Source organism: Bos indicus x Bos taurus, chromosome 11, assembly GCF_003369695.1.
Source record: "Bos indicus x Bos taurus breed Angus x Brahman F1 hybrid chromosome 11, Bos_hybrid_MaternalHap_v2.0, whole genome shotgun sequence".
Classification (NCBI taxonomy): Eukaryota; Metazoa; Chordata; class Mammalia; order Artiodactyla; family Bovidae; genus Bos; species Bos indicus x Bos taurus.
The window spans coordinates 100,556,691-100,578,835 of record NC_040086.1 but is presented as its reverse complement, the minus strand read 5'-3'; the positions used below and the strand labels follow the sequence as shown (position 1 = coordinate 100,578,835).

The 22,145-nt window shown below is 57.8% G+C and overlaps 1 protein-coding gene across 2 annotated transcripts; it reads left to right on the top strand.

Annotated features, from left to right (window-relative positions):
• The first annotated feature begins 3,359 nt into the window (after positions 1-3,359).
• On the top strand, positions 3,360-17,914 carry FAM78A (family with sequence similarity 78 member A). 2 transcript variants are annotated; one of them, XR_003513524.1, is made up of 3 exons: positions 3,360-4,405; positions 14,883-17,006; positions 17,702-17,914. XR_003513524.1 is itself a non-coding variant. In XM_027556595.1 (2 exons), the coding sequence occupies exons 1-2, from the start codon at positions 4,083-4,085 to the stop codon at positions 15,409-15,411; spliced, it is 852 nt and encodes a 283-aa protein (XP_027412396.1). In that variant the 5' UTR covers positions 3,360-4,082; the 3' UTR covers positions 15,412-17,914. The 2 variants fall into 2 exon arrangements, 1 of the variants encoding a protein (XP_027412396.1); XM_027556595.1 differs by having other exon boundaries at positions 14,883-17,914.
• The last annotated feature ends 4,231 nt before the right edge of the window (positions 17,915-22,145 follow it).

The following is a 22,145-nucleotide window of genomic DNA, read 5'->3' as shown; positions in this document are numbered from 1 at the left end:
AGAGGGGGCTGGCCCCCAGGCAAGGGGGGAGGAGGAGATAAGTGGGCTTTGAACTTGGCCAGATCTAGGGGCATGCAGACTCTGGAAAACCATGGTCACCTGACCCATGGGTCTCTCTGTCCAGCCCACCTCCTGGGGCCAAGGGGGTCGGAAGAGATAATATCTGCTCAGTGGTGTGGTGGGCTTCTCAGGTGATGCTAGTGGTAAAGAACCCGCCTGCCAATGCAGGAGACATAAGAGATGTGAGTTTAATCCCTGGATTGGGACGAACCCCTGGAGAAGCAAACGGCAACCTACTCCAGTATTCTTGCCAGAAGAATCCCATGGACAGAGGAGCCTGGCGGGCTACAGTCCAGAGGGTCGCAAAGTGTTGGACATGACTGAAGTGACTTAGCACGCACGCATATGGACACGTGGTGGACACCTTATCGTCATCATCATGAACGCAGGCCAACCGAGCCCAGAACTACAGGGTGTAACGCCACTTCTAAGAGGCATCGAGGACACTCGACTCTTGGAAATCATCTCCGGGGGCCTGGCTGCTTAGTAGACACTTTCGGGTTCTGACTTCTGTTCTTTCACGTAGGATGAGCAAGAAGTGCAGGCTTCCCCTGTGGCTCAGCTGGTAAAGAATCTGCCTGCAATGCAGGAGACCCAGGTTCCTTCCCTGGGTTGGGAAGATCCCCTGGAGAAAGGGACTGGGTATCCACTCCCGTATTCCAAGCACTAGAGCTGATGGTGTGGGCAGATGAGAGGGACACCCCCAAAGTTAATATCTCTATATAAAGTGAACAGCATAATAATTCACCCACCAGCTGAAGTGGGTGAAGGCTGAAGTGCATCCAGAAGGGCAGGATGTTCTGAGGAGGCCACGAGTTCACAGCAGGGAGAGGACACTGTGGGTTGAGGCTGGGAAAGCTTCTTCCCAGAAGTGGAAATTTACACGGGGTCCCTCAGAGCCCTGTGGGGTTCCTCCCTTCTGGCAGTAGGCAGATCCCAAGGGCCACCACACCTTGGTCTCAGTCAGCAGGACCAGGAATAAACCACTTACTAGCTGATCTGGAAAGGGATGACCCCTCATTAGGCTCAGGGCCCATGGCAGTCATCAGGACAATGGCAGAGGTGCAGCTGGGCACGACACAGTGGCCACCTCGACTGGCCATTTCCTGCCTGTGGCCCAAGCTGGTTGCTGGTATGAGATGGATCATTTGGCTGGCTGATCACCCCTCAAAGAGGACCTCAGAGTGGTGGGAACCCTCTGCTCCTCCAAATCCTGCCCTCACTGTTGTCAGGATGCTCTGGCTGGAACCACCTGCCCTGTGCCTTGTGGTGGGCAAAATCATGGCAGAAGGGCATGGCTCTAGTGTGGCTACCAGATTTTCTGATGTCACAAACCACCTGGCCATTCCCCCTTTTCCTGGTGGCAGGCAGTTCCAAGGTGGGGGTTGGGGGTTGGTGGGTCCTGGTTCGAAGATGCTTAGAGAGGTTAACAGTGATCCCCCCTGTCCAGGGTCAAACCCCTCTAGGACCTCTTCTGCACGTAGACCTCCTGGTCTCAGCCGGGACACCCACCTGGGTGGGACTGGTGGGCAAGTCTTGGAAATCTCCCAGCTTTGGATTCCCTAGGCTCTGTGAAATACACACGATAAGCCTCCCATGGGGGCGCTGGCTGATGGTAAATGAAATGACTAGGCTTGTCCAGTGTTGATCACAGTTGGGGCCCAACAGGCCCTGACCACCTGTCGGGGTGCCTAGAGGCCCAGCACAGAGAACAACACAGGGACCTTTATCCCTTCTCCCCTCACTCCCAACCTCCCAGCCCTGGAGCCCTCCCCCAGAGTCCTGCGCTGTCTCAACCAGCCAGGCCAGGGCGACGCCCACCTCCCACCCCTCCGCCTGCCCAGATCCGGGGAAAGCCCACTGAGTTCAAAGGGCACGAGGAGCAGCCCACCTGGACCGGAGACAGAAGCCGAACTACACTACCCAGAATTCCCGGAGCTAGCCAAAAAGGAAATGTCGTTTCTGCAAGGAGAGGCTCGGCTCCCCCAGCAGCTGCAGAGACAGCGAGGGAGCGAGAGGGGGGCAAGGGGTGGGGGGAGAGGATCACCAGTGGGGAGGAGGGCTCTGTGCGGGGAGCGAGGGTGGAGAGCGGGGCGGGCGGCGAGGAGGAGGCGGCGCCCGCTCGCCCGCCCGCCCGCCGCCCCCTGCGGACCTGCACCCCCGCGGGGCCGGCGAGCGGGCGGCGGTCCCTGCGTGCGCTGCGCTCCCGGCCGGCGGCTGCGGGCGGACTAGGGGCCAGGCCGGCGCAGGGGCTGAGTTTCTGCAAAGTTTGACCTGGTTGCCTTTCCGATGCTGCAGCAGAGCGAGGCAGCGCGGGGCGCGCCAGGCGGCTGCGGCGCGGCGGCGGGGCTGAGCGGCGACAGCACGCTCACGATGATCATAAAATAAAGCAGGCGAGCGGGGTGAGGGCGAGAGAGTCCCGAGCCTCACCCCTCCGCCCCCGGCCACCCCCGACCCCCGACCCCCACCCGCCGGGCAGCCCCTAGCTAGGAGGACTTGGGGGCCGGGGGGTCGTCCACGCCGGCCCCCAAACCCCTGTAGAGCTAAAGGACACTTCCCCGAGAAAGGGGGTGGGGGCGCCCCCAGGACGTACCCGTGGTGGGGTCGGGGGCGTCCGGAGGGCGGCAGCCCGGGCACGCGGAGCGGCCCGAGGGGCAGGTGAGTCGGAGGCGCCGCCCGGGTGGGGGCGTGCGCGCCAAAGTTCCCCGGCGGCGGCGAGCGCGCCGGACGCGCGGGGATGGGGGGCCACTCGGGGCTGGCTAGAGGGGCATAAAAGCGGTGGGGCAGGGGCACTGCGCCCTTCAGGAGCCTGGGGAGCCCCGGCTCGTGAAGGGGCGTGCGTCCGACCTGACCCGCCTGCAGGGTGGCCCTGCGCCCCCCGTGGTGGGGAGGGCCCGGAGGGAGTCTGACCAGGAAGGGGCGCCGGCGGCGAGGAGGTGGGGGCAGTGCCAGGACCCAAAGTCCACGAGGCCCACTGCAGTGCCAGGCAGTGGCCTCCCCCTCCCCGACCCCGCCTCCGGGCCGCGAGGTGTCAGCGGAGATGTCACGGGCGGCGATTATTCGCTGGTGCGCGCGGTCGTGCGGCCGCCACTGACGGGGCGGGCGGGTGTTGGGGGGGTGGCCGCCGCCTCCGGGGAGACCGCCCAGAGGTGCGCGGTCAGCTCCGCAGCCCGCGCGCCCCGCGCACACGCGTCGCCGCCCAGCGCGTCCCCCGCAGCAAAGTTCGGTTCAACTTTGAGGCCGGCCTTGACGCCCTGTCCCTTCCACCTCCCCCTCCAGGTCCTCGGCGGCCGCGGCGAACCAGGCAGCGGCCCGAGCGCAGCCCCGGGGCCCCCCGCACGGCGGCGGCGGCGGGCGGCGACAGCAACAGCGGCGAGGGGACGCGGCGCGCCCGCGTGGGGGCGTCGGCCCGCGCCCGCGAGTGGGCGCCGACGGGGACCCCGCGGGCGGCCCGCGCCGGGCGCTCGCCCTCCTGGAAGCCCCCGAGGGCCCCCGGACCTTGGCCGACTGAACAGAAACTGCTCTCCCATTGATTCGACCGGGCCGGGCGAGCGGCCGGGTGCGTGTGCCCGAGCGCGTGCGGAAGGCAGAAGGGCAGGAAGTCGGTCTCTGGCAGCCAGGGTGGCGGCACCGCGCAGGGGACGCAGCCTTCCTTATTTATGTGTCTGCCGGCGTTTGCCTTCTTCGCCCGAAGACTTCAGGGAGCGTCTCGGAGCTGCGTTCCCCGCGTGTGAGGCACGGGAAGGGCTGGATGTCTGAACAACATGCTTATCCATTAACCTCCAAACTTTCCTTTTTTTAACCCAAAGAATATCGGTGATTTTTGTTCACTGCTCGCAGAAGAGAGAACCCAGGGCCCTTGAAATGCAGCAAAATCCTTATTTATAAAGTGGCCCCGCCGTAGTGATATGCGAACCCCCTGGACTCAGTGAATCTTCTATCCTATGGATATCGGTCTTGGGATTTGAGATTGAAGAGCTGTACTACTGTCTGCACTGGGTCCGGCGGCCTCCATCCTGTCAATGCCCAGCTTCCCCTGGGACTGCTGGTCTTCCCTGGAGATCAGAGTGGTCCTGTGTGCCATGGGCTGCATTCAGAGCATCGGAGGCAAAGCCAGAGTCTTCCGGGAAGGCATCACGGTGATCGATGTGAAGGCCTCTATCGACCCCATCCCCACCAGCATCGATGAGTCCTCCAGCGTGGTGCTCCGCTACCGGACACCCCACTTCCGTGCCTCGGCCCAGGTGGTCATGCCACCCATCCCCAAGAAGGAGACCTGGATAGTCGGCTGGATCCAGGCGTGCAGCCACATGGAGTTCTACAACCAGTATGGGGAGCAGGGCATGTGAGTACTGCTCAAAAGCAAGCTTCGGGGAGGGGGCTGCTGACGGGGGGAGAAGGGGGGGACGTGGCGGGGAGGCTACAGAGGGGTCTCTCCAGGGCCAGAGGGAGGCATGAGGCAGACGTGGAAGTGCTCTCTGAGTCCTCCTCGGCCAGGCGACCTAGAGGGCTTGCCTGTTGATTCAGATCGGGGTCACGGCCCTAGGACCTTCCCTTCCACTGTCCCTGCTCCCCCCAGGGTTCCCATCTCCCTCCCCGCAAGATGCCCAGGAAGCAGAGGGACACTCCATCGGGTGCCTCTTTGGCAAAGCAGGCGTGCTGTCCCGGGTCACTGGAGGGGCAGGGGCTTGGCCCAGCTCAGGCCTCCGCCAGCCCACGTGGTCATAGTGGGCACTCAGGGAAGGAGAGATGGGCTTCCACAGCCTCCAGAGTTAGCGTGCAGGGCTCTGTGTTGAGCTTGATCTTGTCCCCCTGCATTTTCGGAGGCACATCAAGACCTGGGGGGATGCTCTGCTCTGTTCAGGATAGAGTTTTGTTGGAGAGGGTTTTAGAAACTTGGTTTGCATTGCAGTGCAGTGTTCTCTCTCTCTGGGGCAGAAGGCCACTTTCTGTGGACCTCCATCATCAGTGTGCAGAGGGCTCCAGGGGGCCCCTAACAGCTGAGAGGAGCCCACTGGCCTCTTCTCTCCAGCCCGGTCTCTGGAATGTCCTCGGGGTAATGTAGCGCTTGGTGAGGCCTCTTAGGATCCTGGCAGGTGCCCTGATCTTAGAGATGGTCACCCTGAGTGTGCAAAGAGCAGTGGTAGACAGAGAGGGAAGTGACTTAACTTGAAGGGATGCCTAAGACAGGGCGATGACAATAGCTGTTTCTGAGCACGAGGAGGCTTCTGAAGGCACCAGGCAGCCCCCCAACTAGACCCCTGGGAGTGGCCATGGATGCTCGCCCACAGCCTCTCTCTCGGGATCCACCCCTGCAACACACCTCCCCCGTCCTGTAGCAGACTTGCCCTCAGACTTGAAACTGATTTAAGAACCCCCGGAGCCACCTGAAATTAGAGAGGATGGGGAGGGGACACCAAATCTTGTGGCTTCTCCACCTGTGACTCTGATGTTACAAGGGCAACAGGAAGATCATGGAAAAACTGAAAACTAGGTGTAACCACGGCCACCCCGAGAGGCACGTGGGCCATATCTGGACACTCATCGGCTCCCCTCTGTCTACCTGACATCTATGCTCCAGGTCTGACTCTCCAAGTGGTTATTAAACCAGGCGGGGTTGGCGGGGGTGGCAGGAGATGGTACTGAATTTCCATCCCAAGAAGGGAAATACGCTTCTTAGTTACTTGGTGTGGACCTTCCCTAAGAAGTCTTAAGCCCAAAATATTCTCAGGCTTTGCAGGGCATCTGGGACAACTGGCAAGACACAAGGGTTTTTCTAGGCTTTTAGGCTAAGCTTGTTTTCTTCCCGAGAAGGAATAGGGAAGTCAGAGGGTCCTTCTGAACTTGGAAAGTTCCGTCCTCCTCCTGTGAGCGCCAGGAAGAGGAAAGTTGCGGAGGGTTGAAGGGGCTGAGTTTTGCTGTGTGGTGGGGAGGGAGCAGGCCTGGCCTGGAGCCTCAGTTTCCCCACCCGTGAGTCTTCAAGGCCTTGGGCTACCTCTGGTGGCTCCAGGTCCGTTGGGGCACTATGGCTGGAGGCAGGCCTGCGTCAGGAGACCTGAGCTGACCTTTCTCTGTCTGTGCCAGTCCTTGGTTCCTGGTTAGAGGAACCAAGCGCACACCTAGACTGCAGTCAAGCGGACCTGGGCTCCAGTCCAGGCTCTGTCACTTTCCAGGGTGTGACCTTAGCCACTCTGACCCTCGGTTTCCTCGTCTGCAAATCGGGGCCAGTCATAGGCCTTGCAGCATGGGCTTATTGAGTTACGGGAGGTGACATTGGTCAAGCTCTCGGCCCTGCGCCAAGCCCACAGTAGATACTTACTGCAGGTGACTATTGTCTGTAACGCTGTCGTTACTGTGATGATCCTCCTGTCAGACAGGGAGTGGGTGACGGGACCTGTAAAAAGAATCGTGGCTGAATTCAGATAGATGTAAATTACTCCTCGTGCTGAATTTTCTCCCCAGCCCAGGTCTTCCTTTTTCACACAGAGCCTATTCCCTGACTTAAGAATTTAACAGTTAACAGTGTGAGTCGCGTGATTTGAGTTTTCAAGTGGTTGAAAGCCGTTTTCCTCATTCTGTATGTGTTTCCTTTTGTTCTCTCCCCTTCTCGGAACACATCTCAGCGTAGGGACCCCTGTGTCCTACGGACCTCCTTATCCAGGGTCCACTGAGGTCCCGGTGGAGATGGGACCAGCCCCAGAGAAAGAGCAGAGTTGGAGGCTCCCTGGAGGGGCAGGAGGGACTGGCCATTAATGAGTTCAGTCTCTGGGGTCAGGATGACCTCAGTGCTGGCTCTGGGGCCTCAGCAAGTTGCCTCTTGGAGGTTAGGCTTTGCCATCTGTGGATGGGGAGTTAGAAGTGCCTGTAGGCTGCTGGGAGGATTCGAGGAGAGGACAGCTGTAGGTGACTGCCCTGTGGCTGAAACGCACAGTTGGAAACTGCTTGATTATTAATCAACAAAACTGTATTAAGAAACTGAATTAGCAAGTAGCATGGTTCCTCTGGCCGGTGGGGAGGCTCTGGCCTCCAGAAAAAGCCTGGACAGCTGTGCCAGCTTGAATACCAATGGAAGCATTTTGTTTTTGCTACGCAGCATATGGGATCTTCGTTCCCCAACCAGGGATTGAACCCACGTCCCTTGTATTGGAAGCTCAGAGTCTTAACCACTGGACTGCCAGGGAAGTCCCAGATGGAAGCATTTTGATGGGATGGAAAGACTCTTCCCTATCCCAAACCTCCTGTGATAACGAGGCTTCTTCACTTTTTTAAGCCCCGTGATGTGAAGGAAAGTCAGGGGTGGTGAGAGGTGGGGTGACCAGTGGCCTCAGGCTGCCCGGAGCTGCCCCTTAACTTTGCTGGGACTGGGGCTGTCCTGCGCGTTGCAGGATATTGAGCAGTGTCCCTGGTCTCTACCCACTCAATGCCAGAAGCCTCCCTCCCCCAATCCTAACAGCCAAAAATGTCTCCAGACACTGCCCGATGTCCCCAGGAGGGGTGAAAAGTCACCCCTGGTTGAGAACTGCTGGGCTAGACCCAGGCAATTTGAAGCCTTAAAATGAAGCCCCCCTGGGCTTTAAAGGCCTGGGGAGCGGATGGCCAGGTGCAAAGGTTAGGTTAGGGTTTCTGTTCTTGTATTAAAAATATTAATTCCAAATACTTAACCAAAACCCGTAATACCCCCAAACATTATCCCTGCTTGAAATTAATCTCTAATCCAGGAGGAGAACCCTTTTGAATGACATTGTGGGTTGGAAATGTTTGCAGTGAAACAATGCCACACGCCAAACCCCAGTAATGCCCCAGCTTAAAGAGGAGAGCTAGAAAATGGTGAGTTTCTTGTGCCAGCTTGAGAGGATTCTATATCGTTTGGGGTTCAGCCCACATTGCTTTAAAAGCTACCCCCCCCCAAAAAAAATACTGTTGGAGATGCCTGCCTCCACAGCCCCGTCCTCCGCAATCCTTAGCCGCCACCTGTCAGCTGGCACAATCTTCCAAGTGACAAGTCCCAATTTCTCCCTTGTGTGTGGGACGCTTCACATTATCCCTAATTTGCTCTCCCGCTAGAGCCCCCAGGGAATCTGGCTCACGACCAAAGTCAAAGTCAAGGCCGGCTCTGGCTCCAGGTTTTGCCAAAGGGCAGGCTTGGGGTGAGGGGAGGAGAACAGCTCAAGACATGGGGGTCTCTCTGGATTGACAATGCCACCTGCCCGTGCCTTTGTTCAGCAGGGCGTGGCCCCCCAGCTCCACCATCCACAGGTACGGCAAGCTCAGGCCAAGTTCCCAACCTTTGTGAGCCTCACTGTTCCCATCTGTGAAATGGGGTTGTTGAGGGACTAAATGAGATAGTGCCTGATGAGGACTCAGCACAGTGTCTGCGTGTACAAAGCACTGGTTTCATAGTTGCTATCCCTACCGTAACTAGCGTTCATTCATCATCAGTTACACAGCGCCCGGCACGGAATCAGCACAGATTGCTGTGTTAGAGTCGTTGCTCTTCTTCTTTTGGGTTCGGCTTCCCATACCCGCCTAGAGCATGGGAATCTCTGGCGATGAGACCTCTCAGGGTTTTTGCAGCCAGACCTGCGATGACTTGAGCAGGATGACGAGGCCAGTGGGAAAGGGCCTGGCAGGGGTGGAGGGGCCTCTGCCTGGCTCCCCGGTCTCTCTCTGGTCTCCCAAGGAGTCCAAGAGGTCCTCACTGATGCTGAGGCTGGGGCTGCTCAGACCCGAGGCCACTTGCCCTAGGAGGCTTGCTCTGCTCCAGCAGGTCTGGGGCCGGGTCAGGAGGCATGGCCTGGTGACCACGTGGCCTCTTCCTGCGGCCTGGGCCTGCCCGGGGGGCCGGGCAGAACAATTGGGGACGGTACTTCCTCTCTGCACCCGGAAGGCGGCCTCCCCCATCTGCGGGGCCCTGGTGGTGGCCGGAGAGGGAAGTCCTCGTTTCCAGGCTTTGGGGTGGGAGGAAGTTGGGGGCGGGGGTACTGCCCGACCCCAAAAGAACTGCCCCTGGGCCGGCCCCCGCCTGGCGATCATGCCCACCCTCGCCTTCTGAGGGCAGAAAACAGAAGCTGGCGTCTCCCGGGCTGTGCGGGGAGGCACCGGCCACCGCCATGATCAGGGGAGTGGCAAATGAAATGGGGAGATGCTTTTTTTTTTTTCTGCTGATAGGATCTGGGTTAAAAATGGAAAGGATCAGTAATGCCTGGTGTGGGGGGTACAATGTGGGCAGCTTCTGGAAGATGAGCTTTCAGAATTATAAGTACACGGGACCTTCAACTCTGGCACTGTTGTTCGGGTTCTTTGTGTTGCGGAAATGCCTGAATGAACTTTTTGGCCAACCCAGTAGTTCTGGCATCTCTTAACAGAAACTGAGCCCCTGGCCTGGTGCCTGGCAGGTAGTAAGCACATAAAAATGTCTACTGAACAAATGAGTCAATGAATACATGAATGGAAGGAGCGGGGCAGAAAGGACGTGTGTGCGGGCAGAAACTCCAGCCCCGGCCATTGTGGCAAAGAGCCACGAACACCCCCAGTGTCCTGTCTCCAGGGCAGAGTATGGCGAGGCTGCTACATAGGACGAAGAGGGGCTCGCATCAAGATTCTGTCACTAAAAACTGAACATATACTGGGTATGTGCAGGGAGAAAGCTTCACAAGGATGTTCACCAGAGTGGGGTGTGGTGAGTAACCTTGCCGAGGAAGGGGGCGGCCCAGAAGGCAGGATTCACGTTTCTCACTTTGGGTACTTCTCTATGGCTTGCTTTTTAAAAACGAAACAAAACACAGCTTTTAAAACTGAAAACTGAAACAGGTGCTGTTGGGCCCTTTCCCCACGCGGCAGGCCCTGGGACTGCGGCCTGGGCAGAGGGAGCGGTGAGGTGGGAGGAAACAGTGCCCACAGGAGGGTCACACCTCTGGTCTCTGGGCACCTCTGGTTTCCTTCCCTCTCTACCCACAGGCCTTTGAGCACAGCCAACTTCGGGCTGGTGGCTGGGCCTGGGGCCATAGGGTGACCCTCCCCAGCCTCTGTGGGCGCCCTTTGGCACAGCCTCAACCCCTTCTCTGGCCTGCAGGGAAGGCCTTTTGTAACCCCTTCAGACTCACTCCCCGTCAGTCGTACTGCTTGGAGCGTCTGCACGCTGCAGACTGTGTGCGCACGCGTGCAGGCATGCACCTGGGGGCCCTCAGCTTCGCCTGCATCTGACTTTCAGGGCCATGGGGAAGAGGGGTCACGGCAGATTTAAACGGGTTGGAGGAAGGAAGTGTGCCATCCATTTTGTGTTTTTAAAGATCACTTGTGTTTCAGGGAGGAGAGCTTGGCAGAGGGCAGGAGGAGACCTGGGAGAGGTGAAGGGTTGTGGCCAGGGACGAGGCGGGGGGGTACGGGGGGCAGTCTGGAGGTGAGGAGGGGGCAATCAGGGATGGATTCGGGCGTCCAGAGGGTGCAGGGCCCCCAACATTGCCAATGACTGGGTCGCCACGGCGGGGTGGCCAGCGCCCGTGGGGGTTCCTGCAGACGTTTGTTGAGTGGCTTTTGGATGGCGCTGCAGAAGGAGTGGGGTTTGAGGGGAACTCAGGAGTCTGGCTCAGATGTGCTGCCAGCAGGCCCCAGAAAGCATCTGCAGCCCGGCTTGAAGCTTGGACTTGCCTGCCGTCCTCTGCTTTCCCACACCTCCAGGATGAGGGCGGGAGAGTGACGGGAAGCGGGCCAGTTTCCTGGGCGTGGGCACAGCGGGGTCCTGTGCTCTGAAGGGCCCCCGGCCTGGTGCCTGGCTCCACGGTTACCACGTGGCAGTTCTTAACTTTTGAACAACTTTCACTTTGTGCTGGTGCCACACATCCTGTGGCCACTGTCGCCCTGAAGACCTGTGTAGGCCGGCGAGCAAAGGGGGAGAGGACATGGGGGAGACCATGTCCCCTGCTCCCCTGTGGGAGGCCTGATAGGACCTGCCCTGGGGTCTGGACAGGAGGCGCTGGGCAGAGATGGGCGGTTGCTTGTGTTCACAAATCCCCCTCCTCACCTAGATCTGGTGCTGGCTGGGCATCCGTGTGGACCTGAGAGCCTTGCCCAGACCTTTCGGTGACATCTGTAGCTGTACTGTCCTCACCTTGCAAACCAGAAGGCTCAGGGTGTGCTGGGAGCGGAAAACCAAGGGTCTGCCTCGAAGCCCGAGGTCCCTGTAGAACAAACAGGAAGTCTTCAAGGCAGGAACTGTATGAAACTATTCCTTTCAGAGCCCAGATAATTTGGAAACATAAATGAGGTCAGAAGGCCTCAGGTCACATCGGGGCTGGCAAATCCATTAGTGTGAGAGGCACGCCTCCCTCAGATGTTCTCCGGGAGTTTCCACGTTTTGCTGTTTATCGCGTACCAGGTGGTATGTGTCGACAGGTTTAATCATCACAGAAACCTGGAAGGTGGGTGTGATTACCACGGTGGACCCATGTGGAGCTGACATCTGTGACTTGACCAGAGCTGGTAGCCAGGGTGATACTGGCCCCGGGCTGGCCCACATCCCTCAGCTACTGTGCCCTTACCCACGCCCCCTCGTACCGCCTCGACTCGGAGACTGGACCGAGACCACAGCTAGCTCAGCTGGCCTGTGATGATGTGAAAACAGACGCCCTTGGCCCTGGTTCTGAGTAATACGCCACGTGAGACAGGGCTGTCTGCTCGCTCATGGGGACGTCACCCGTCTGTGACTGAGCCAGCGCGTGGGCATCTGGGGGGGCTGGTAGGGGAAAGGGAACCTGAAGCTTTGGGGTCAGAGGCTGAGACACAGAGAGAGGCGGGCCATGCGGGTACCAAGCCCCACTCCCCCAAACAAGCCAGCTCTTAGGAAGTGAAAGGGGACCTTTGGCGAGATGGCTTTCTGCCTTAAAAAAACCCAAAAAACAATTTTTAAGAGTGAAACACCATGAGAAGGTAGAGTGGGTGCCTTCCAGGAGGCTGGATGCAGGTGGGACACGGGCTTCTGAGAAATTCAGGACAGGGACCCTGACCCTCTTCTCTGGTCTGTGGCGGCCATCCCCCTGGGACAGCTGAATCTCCAGGTTCACAACTGTGACCTCCTTCCTTGGAGTCTGACGAGCTCAGGGCCCCGGGCTGGAGATGGCCTATGAGACAGGTGTTACGCTAATTTGTGACCTTTTTAATGAAATAAACAGAAAAATTAGCAAAAATCACATTCCTAATTATCCCTCCAGTAGTGACCACATTTACTAATTGCTAACATTAAATGATCGGAGAAGGCAATGGCAACCCACTCCAGTACTCTTGCCTGGAAAATCCCACGGACTGAGAAGCTTGGTAGGCTGCAGTCCATGGGATCGCTAAGAGTCAGACACGACTGAGTGACTTCACTTTCACTTTTCACCTTCATGCATTGGAGAAGGAAATGGCAACCCACTCCAGTGTTCTTGCCTGGAGAATCCCAGGGACAGGGGAGCCTGGTGGGCTGCCGTCTATGGGGTCACACAGAGTTGGATACGACTGAAGCGACTTAGCAGCAGCAGCAACATTAAATGCTACATCTCAGGAATGCATTTTAAATTATGATTAAGTTATACGTGGGCTTCCCTGGTGGGTCAGTGGTAAAGAATCTGCCCGTCAATGCAGGAGACGCAGCTTTGATCCCTGTGGGAAGATCCCCTGCAGGAGGAAATGGCAACCCACTCCAGTATTCTTGCCTGGAAATTCCCAAGGACAGAGGAGACTGGCGGGCTGCAGTCCATGGGATCACAAAGAATCATACACGACTGAGTGATTAAACAAAACAACAAAGATATATATAAAATTTATCATCTTAACCATTTTTAAGTTCAGGGGTATTAAAAACATCCACTCTGTTGTGCATCTATTTCCAGAAATTTTTCATCTTCCCCAACTGAGATTGCACCCGTGGGACCCTGGCTGTCCGTGCCCCTCCCCTAGCCCCCGGCAACCACATCCTGCTTTCTGTCTCTGAATCTGAGTCCTCGAGGGGCCTCATATATGTGGAATCACACAGTGTTTGTCCTCTTGTGTCTGACTTATTTCTCTTCGCATGATGTCAAGGCTCATCCATGTTGTAGCGTGTGTCGGAATTTGCTTTTTAAGGGTGAATAATATTCCATTGTAATGGACAGACCACTTTATCCATCGTCCAGTGATGGACACTTGGGTTGCTTCCACATTTGGGCTACTGTGAACAGTGCTGCTGTGAATAAAAATACATTTTGTAATATATATTCTGGAGAGAACTGCTAGTGTACACAGGTGCAGAATTCTGGGGGCAGAGCGTCTGGTGTGGCAGGCGCCCAGGTCTCACTGCCCAGCGGAATCACTGAGGAAAAAGACCCCCACCCGCAGCTTTCCTTACTTTATCTGCCTAGTGGGGTGGAGGTGATTGTTGGTGAGTCTCTAACGGGTGGGTTCCCCGAATGCTGCTGTCCAGCCACACGTGTCCTCAGAGTGACTTGGGACAGGCCAGTGTCCTCTTCTGTCTGAGAGCTATTATTATAGCAATAGCCATGGCGACAGGAGTGCCAGCAGACACCAGTCACTGGCCTTTGTCCTGTGCCCTGCCCTGGGCTGGCATGTTCCTGCCTGAATCCTTCCGTGACCCCAGGTGGGACAAGGTGATGAGTCTGGGGCCCAGGGGATATAGGGACTTTGCTCAGGTGTCACACCAGTGAGAGGGTGGCTGAGACTTTGAGCAAGTCCAGTAGGTTTCTTGAGTCTGAACTCCACAGACAGCCCAGCCGCCTTCTTCCACCCCAGGAAGACTGAGACCCCTGAAAGCAAGACGGGCTGACCAAGTACTGCTGGTACTCAGCTGGGCCTGAAGCTGCAAGTGCAGGTTCCCCGGCAGCTGCAGCAAGGCCAGGAGGCATTGACTGTATAGCTGGCCCGGAGGCAGGGACTGAGTGTGGTGTTTTGAGATGGGCTGTTCAGGTTTTCTTGGTTCTGCTGCTCCGAAGATGGGCTGACTGGGTGGGAGCAATTCAGGCCATACTGTGCTTCTTCTTCTAGGCTGACATGAGCAGAAAGAAGGGGGTACTACCTATGATGCTGGCCATGCTGGGCAGGGGGCCAGGGAGCCCAGACCCACACGTGGTGGAGGAGACTTGGAGGGGAGGGGACAGAGTCTGAGCGAGGGCTCTGGGCACTGGTTCCTGTGCCTTTGGTCCAGGTGCTAACACCAAAGCTCAGGGAGCGCAGGCATTTGACCTAGGTCACGTGCTGGTCAATGGAGGGACTGGAATCACTCTTAGAAGTGCCGACCTCACAGCCACTGGGCCCTGAATCTTCCTGTCAGCCCCTAAAGCAAGAGAAAGAAACTCCCTGCCCTCTGCACTCCCAGGCAGGGTGCCCTGATGTGCTGTGTGTTCAGGAGAGGCCCCTCGACCCCCAGCCTCTCACGATCAGTGGCCTCTGCCCTCACTGAAACCACAGGGCTGCATGTGGCTGATCCACCAGCCACCAGGACCTGGGGTGGGGGGCACAGCGTATGTCAGGGCTCCCCATTACTGTGCGCTGCCCCCAGGCCCCTCCCTGGGACACATCCCCTTGAGGCCAGGGGCAGCCAGGGCTTCCCAAAGTCCAGCCCCTGTCTAGAGTGGTTTCCGGGGTGGGGAGGGGGGAGACCAATCTGAGATGATGCAAGAGAACAGGATGTGGCTTTTGGGGGGGGTGCCAGGTCTAGGGGAGCCCCAATTCCTTGACCTGATGCTGGGGTGTCTGTTTCCTGTCGGCCCACCCCAAGAGGTGAGCCCCCAGGACAAAGGGATGCAGACCAGCCTGTGGCTGGCTGGTGATGTAAACTGCCTTCCCATCCTCAGGTCCAGCTGGGAGCTCCCGGACCTCCAGGAAGGCAAGATCGAGGCCATCAGCGACTCGGACGGGGTGAACTACCCGTGGTACGGCAACACCACAGAGACCTGCACCATCGTGGGCCCCACCAAGAGAAACTCCAAGTTCATCATCAGCATGAACGATAACTTCTACCCCAGCGTCACGTGGGCCGTGCCCGTCAGTGAGAGCAACGTGGCCAAACTGACCAACATCTACCGGGACCAGAGCTTCATCACGTGGCTGGTGGCCACCAACACCTCGACCAACGACATGATCATCCTGCAGACCCTGCACTGGCGCATGCAGCTGAGCATCGAGGTGAACCCCACCCGGCCCCTGGGCCAGCGCGCCCGGCTCCGGGAGCCCATTGCCCAGGACCAGCCCAAAATCCTGAGCAAGAACGAGCCCATCCCACCCAGCGCCCTGGTCAAGCCCAACGCCAACGACGCTCAGGTCCTCATGTGGCGCCCCAAGTTTGGGCCGCCCCTGGTGGTGATCCCGCCCAAGCACCGGTAGCGGCCGGGGGCGCCCGCGTGGTGACACCCGGATGAGGACACCGCTCAAGCAACCCCCCACACGGACTCTGTGGTCATTCAGCGAAATACAACCTTTCTACCTTCTCCGGCGGGGCGGATCTCACTGTGCGAATGCCCCTGGGATGGCCCCTCCCCACCCCGCCCCGCCCCCGCCCTTCTGGCACCTGCTTTCCTGGGGGAGGGGGAGGCCCAGGCAGGACCGACCCCTCGACGTGCACCGTCAGTGTCGCCCTGGGTCTCCTTTCCTCTCCTCGCAAGTTCATTCATTTGCAACAGACACCCTGAAACAACTGCTTTTTCTGTTCTTTTTTTTTTTAAATGCCTCTTTACGAGGTTCAGGGTCTGAGGAGGAGCTGGTGATGAGCCTGGTGGGTGCGGCGGGCCCCTCCAGGGGAAAGACCCACCCCCCTGCCCCCGCCCCGTCCTCCGTCTTGCGGCCTTATGTAGACTTGCTTTGCCAAACTTTTGCCTTAAGCTGATTTTAAAGGAAAAAAAAAAAAAACCCGGAACAAAGAAAGCAGGATCTCTTTTCTATTGGACTTTGTATCTTCTGCCAGAGGCGAGGGAGGAGGGGATGGGGAGAGAGATGCCCCCAAGCCCCTCCTCCTGGGTATTGCCCACGTGGTCGGGGGTGCCCAGGTAGATCTAAAACCAGCTGCTCATTCTTTCGTTTTAGCTGAGCCGAAACCACAGACCAATTCTGCCCTGGAAGTTCCTTCTGTCTGCCCCAGGTAGAACCCCATCCCCTAACCACTGCCTGCAGAGAGGGCTCTGAGCTCTGAGCCGGAGGTGTCCCACCTGTCTTTTCTGGAGCCAGAACTTGCCTTGGGTGGGGCTAGGAGGAGAGAGGGCGGGTCCTGTGAGTTGCAGGTAAGAATTTCCAGCATCTTGGTCCTTGGATGGGTCCGTTGGCACATCTCAGCTTTTCTCTTTCCGTCCACACTGGTCCCCAATGCCTGGAGGGGGCCAGCCACCCTACCCAGCTGTAGTTCAGAGGTAAGAGGGCCTGCACCTCCCTGCAGCATCTTCTCAGGGGACGCCCCTCCCAGGTACTCTGGGGGAGGGCTGCAGACAGGCTCTGGGCACTGCAGTGCTGGAGGTGGGGGCCCCCACAGATGGGCATTCCTGGGTCTGGGAAGGCAGAAGGCAGACCCCCACCCCCACCCCGCCTCCGCTGCCTGTCCTCACAGAAGGGAACGAGGGCCCTCTGGGGGCCCCAGGACCTGGTCCTGAGTGACACCAAGCTGTTTTTTTGTTTTTTTTTTTTTAACAATGTCTGCTGCTTGCAGGAGCTGAGGGACACCCAGCTGAAACCCTCTTCCTCCAAGCTTGCCAGACCCACAGCGACGTCACCTGGGTCCCTCATTCTAACGGATGGTAATCAAGCACAGAAAACTGTCAGATGAGTGAAATAAGGCATTTCTGCTGCAGATGAGCCACTTGGAGGAGCCCCAGTGACCGTGGGAGGGCGTGGGTCACTGAGTCCTCGTTCTGCTCCTTTATCCGTGGGATACTGCGTTTATTCAAGGGGTGCTTTACTGTCCAGCCATCTCCCGAGCCTGCTCCCAATGGGAGGTGAGCAGCTCTCCTGGAACCACTGGACGGGGGGAGAACTTGGTGTGGCTGGCGGGCCACCTGGTGCTCGGGGACCCCTGTCAGGCCCCGGGGTTGGGGGGTGGTGGGGGGAGACAGCCAGCTTCCCTTGGTGTGTTTGCAGGGAGGCCTGCCACCCAGAGAGGCCACAGCCTCCAGCGAGGGGGATACGAGGCCCCCTACCCTGGGGACAAGCTGTGGAGGCGCCGGGGTGGCCAAGTCCGGCTGCCGTGGACGGGACCTGGCCTCTAGGCGGCTAGGCCCTTCTCTGCACTCAGGTCTTTCTTGCACTAAAAAGGAGAGAGGGCTCTGGGCGAGGGGTCAGGAACCACAGCGCTGCTTCTGGGCTGGGCCATCGCTGAGGAGTTCTGACTGGGGGAGGAGTGGTCCTGAGCTGTTCGGGGGGTAGAGTCTCTCAAGCCCACTCCCCCTGAGAGGGAGCAGGGCCCTCTTGGAGGCCATCACTGCTCCGGCTGCCTCCCCCCTACCTCCATGCCTACTGCATGCCTGGGCTCCCAGTCAGCTTGCTGCCTGGCTCACTCCCCACCCCCATCCTCTACCCCTCACCCCTTTTTCTCTGCCCCTCCCGGCCTTTCTAAAGAGAGGGCTGGGAAGACCCTGGGGAGGCTGGAGGTCCAGCTAAGGATGCTCGACTTAGCCTGGGTCTGGTCCCTCAGCCTCTCGGATCAGGAGCACAGACCCAGGCTTCTCACCTGGGCTCCCCACCCCTATCCCTCCGGTGTCCCCACTCCCCGGCGTGGACACACTCCTTCAGCAATAAGGACCGTCCGCCGTCGTGGAGAGTACTGTGAAAGCAAACCAGTGCACTTACCAGGAGGCACAAGACTCTTGAAAAAAAAAAAAAAAATGTACCGTGAACATTTTTAAAACAACAGCAACAAATACAAAGAGAAATAAAATGGAATTTTAAAGTAGGCCTGGCTAGGATCTGGATGTTTCTGAAGCAGTGGGTTCATTGGCAAGGGGGTGGGATGGTGTTGATGGCTCTGTATTTCCAGCCTCGCGGGTGAATGTGTTTGGGGGTGGGTACATGGCTGGAGCCTGGGGATTCTGGTGCTAAGGGCCTGGGATGAGAACCCAGGAGAAGGCGGGTCACTTTGCCGACGCATCCTCTGTGGTCCACAGCCTGGGGACCTTGGTTCCTCACCCACAGCGCCCCCGGGTTGGAGCAGGAGACTGGAGATGGAGCTAGGACTTGGGGGCAGCTTGGTTTTCTGGCAAACAGTAGAAAGTGTGTGACAGGAGGGTTGGTGTGTGGACTGGGTCCTTACACACAGATTTGCAAACCCATCTTCACATGGAGACACAGCTGCTAAGTCAAGGTCAACCGAGGACAGGGCCCTGCATCCTGCCCACACCTGCAGCTGCTGAAAGCGGCTGTGTGGGGCCAGAGCACTGATCCTAAATACCATCTTCTATCCGAACTTTCTTATGGAAGTATGGGAGCTGGGGCAGCCCAGAGGTCCTGGAGTGGGTGTGGGCTCTACAGGTGGGCCATGGACTCAAGGCCATTGTCGAGCACCCCATTCCACTGGGGTTCTGGGTGTTAACTTACTGAACCCTCTCTACACCCCAGGTGTTATCTTGGTCCTCATTCCACAGATGGGGAAGCTGAGGGAGAATGCAAGTGGATAAGCTGCCCAAGACCACGCATCTGGGGAGCAGCAGAGCCAGAGTTTGAACCCCACCCCAAAACTCCGCTGCGTGCTCTCAACAGTGCGTCACTGTGGCGCACACATTTGGTGCCCAATAATGGTGCCTATCAATAACAAGGCCCTGCCAAGGGACTCCCTGGCGGTCCAGTGGTTGGGACTCCGCCTTTCCACTGCATGGACCGCGGGTTCGATCTCTGGTCAGGGGACTAAGGTCCTGCTGGCCCTGCTGGGCAGCCAAAAATTAAAAACAAAACAGAAACAAAGAAAACAATAAGAAGGCCCCCCTGCTTGTGGCTCAGTCCATCCTGGGTTCCCCAGGCAGGAAATGCCTTCCTCCCCCGACAGGAAGTCCCTGTGTGGTCAGTTCTCTGGGCCACGGTGAGCCGGGTGAGCCCGCTGGGTCCCTGCCTGGGAGGGGCCGCCCGGTCAGCGGGCTGCAGAGATCCCGGGGCCCCGTTCACTGTGGTCGCTGGTTTGGTGTCTTCCTGGGCTTGCCGCATTGCAGCATCCCAACGGTACTCTGCATCCTGTCTCCGGGGTCTGAAACACCACAGCAGGAAATTGCATAATGGGCCTGGCCGCCCTCCACCCAGATGGCTTATGGGTGGTGCAGTTTGCTGTCGTGGTTTGGCTTTCGACCTCAGAGTCAGCTCCTGCGCTCTGCGCATGAGACCGTGGCATGCGTGTGTGTGTGCTTGGACGTGTGTGAATGTATGCGTGTGCACGTATCAACAGACAATGGGGTGCGGCCCTGGCTCACGGCAGGAGGAAGCCGGGCTGGACCCCATCAGGGTCTGCAGTTGCTCGGACATTCGAATCTTCACGCTGACATGCGAGGATGCTCAGATGGCTTCCTGCGTTTGAGGGTGACATTTGGGAGGAGATTGTGCAGGGGGAGCACTTATGAGCATACTGGATTCCAAGTGGCATTTCATCACTCGGTGGAAGCCTCCAGCCTCTCAGGCTGATAGCAAGTTAAATTTAGAAGCCCCAGACTGGGGTGAGACACACACCCGGCTCCCACCGGCTGTTGCAGCGTCCCACCCCCCAGGAGCCAGGGCGTGAGGAGTCGGCTGTCTGGACCGGGCCAGGCCCACCTGCCCCAAGACACCAGGGAGGAGCAGATGCGCCAGCCCCCCACACCCAGCCTGCCTCCCCCTCTAACGCCACTTTTGGGTACAGCCCAGCCTCTGCTCTGGACAGAGTCCCTCCAGTTTGGGCCCTGAGGCCTGGAAAAAAGAAAGAGAAGTTGCTCAGTTGTGTCCGACTCTTTGCGACCCCATGGACTGTAGCCTACCAGGCTCCTCCATCCATGGGATTTTCCAGGCAAGAGTACTGGAGTGGGGTGCCATTGCCTTCTCCAGGGGATCTTCCCGACCCAGGGATCGAACCCAGGTCTCCCGCGTTGCAGGCAGATGATTTACCGTCTGAGCCACCAGGGTTTCCCTTGTGGCTCGGCTGAGGCCTAGAGGAAACCCCATTTGGGCCCAAGAGGGAGACAGGTTTTTGTCAACTGCAGAAAGCCAGAGGCTGGTGATACTCTCAGGCCCCTGGACATTTCTAATGGCTCATGGACTCACTCTCTCCTTGGGCTTGAGTGGTCTCTTGGTCCTTATCTATCCTGCCTGAAAGGCCCCAAGGAGACTGTTTCTCTTCTGGTTGGGATCTGGGCCCTCAATTAAGGCAAACGTCATAGGTATGGACCATAGTGTGCACACACTGTCCACCGAGGATCCATCCGAATCATCAGTAGAACGAAATCCCACCAAGACGGGCATCTAAAGAGCGAACACTTGGTCTGCCACCACCCCTTCCCATCCCTGTCGTTGTTTGGTCGCTAAATCGTGTTCGACTCTGTGAGACCACCAGACTCCCCTGTCCATGGGATTCTCCAGGCAAGAGTACTTCAGTGGCTTGCCATGGCTTCTGGGGACCTTCCCTACCCAGGGATGGAATCCGTGTCTCCTGAATTGGCAGGCAGATTCTTTACTGCGGAACCACCCGGGAAGCCCCTTCCTGTCCCTATACATCATCAAATGGTCTTCTGTGGACGAGGAACTGGCTCTCCGAAAGGGCTGAGGGCCTCGCTCAAAGTCCCTCAGCTGGGAAGGCCCGGAGCTGGGCTGTTTTCAAACAGCTGCCTTTTTCTTTTTTTAATGATTTATTTATTTACTTATTTATTTTTGGTTGCACTGGGTCTCTATGGCTGCAGAGGGTGGGGGCCGCTTCCTAGTTGCGGTGCGTGGCTTCTCCCAGCGGCGGCCTCCCTGCTTACACAGGCTCCAGGGCGCGGGCTTCAACAGTTGCAGCACAGGGGCTCACCCATTGCAGCCAAACAGCTGTCTTTTGACTTGGCTTTTTTGGCTACCCCACCCCGCCCCCCATTTTCCACCACACCCCAATTCTACCACACTGCCCTTAACTGTTCCTTCATTAACTGGCACACAAGGTCCCCAAGTATGAGGCTTAGTAGGCGTCATCAGCAGCCCCTCTGGCGCTGGAAGACAGAAATTATCCAATGCAAAAAAAAAAGTGCATCTTCGCGATGAGCTTGGCCTCTGTGCCTGTGACCAGAGAGGCAGAGCCGCACGGTTGACACCCGTCCTGGCAGAAGCTGGCCCAGCTCCGAGCCGCCGCGCCTTCCCCACGTGTCCCTGCAGACTGGGAAACGCCGAAATTCTCCATCAGCTTGAGCCCAACTCAGGTTTCAGGGCTGCTGCCCTGGTTTGTATTTTATGGTCCTTTTTAAAATCAGACAGATGAAGGGTGGCGCGGCTGGCTGTTTACAGCAGGCGGGACGCAGTTAGACGCCTTGCGCTATTCCTGGCTGCCACTTGTCTCGCTGAGAGAGGTCAGGCTGCTCGCCCATGTCTCCTAATCTGCAAGCTGGGACATGCACCCCCGCCCTCCTGCCCTCCCCTGAGGGTGGTGCTCAATGTTAAATGTGCAGAGGGGGCTGCCTGAGAAGGATTACCCTGGACCCTGGTTTACATGAGAAACCAGAGATTCCTTCTTTCAATGTGGCTAAAAGTCTCGACAACATCCTGATGACAGGAGTTGGTTATTTAGGACTCAGCATCCTCAACAAATAGAGGCTTTCCTGATGACTCAGTGGTAAAAAACCCACCTGCAACGCAGGAGATGTGGGCTTGATCCCTGTATCGGGAAGGTCCCCTGGAGGAGGAACTGGCAACCCACTCCAGTATTCTTGCCTGGGAAATCCCATGGACAGAGGCGCCTGGCAGTCTACATTCCTTGGGCTCATGAAAGAGTTGGACATGACTGAGCGACTCAGCACACACACGTCCTCCACAAATATACACTGAGGGCTAGCTGGTCTTCCAGACGGGTGTCTTAAACTTTTTTTCCCATAGCTTTATTGAGATAGAGTTCACATACTATAAGAGTCACCCATTTAAAGTGTCCAATTCTATGATTTTTGGTA

What these genes read in the sequence shown, in the direction of transcription:
- FAM78A (XM_027556595.1), top strand. Translation starts at nt 4,083, where the DNA reads ATGCCCAGCTTCCCCTGGGACTGCTGGTCTTCCCTGGAGATCAGAGTG. An exon ending in CAGTATGGGGAGCAGGGCAT is followed by an intron (nt 4,406 to 14,882) that starts GTGAGTACTGCT and finishes TCCCATCCTCAG; the next exon opens with GTCCAGCTGGGAGCTCCCGG.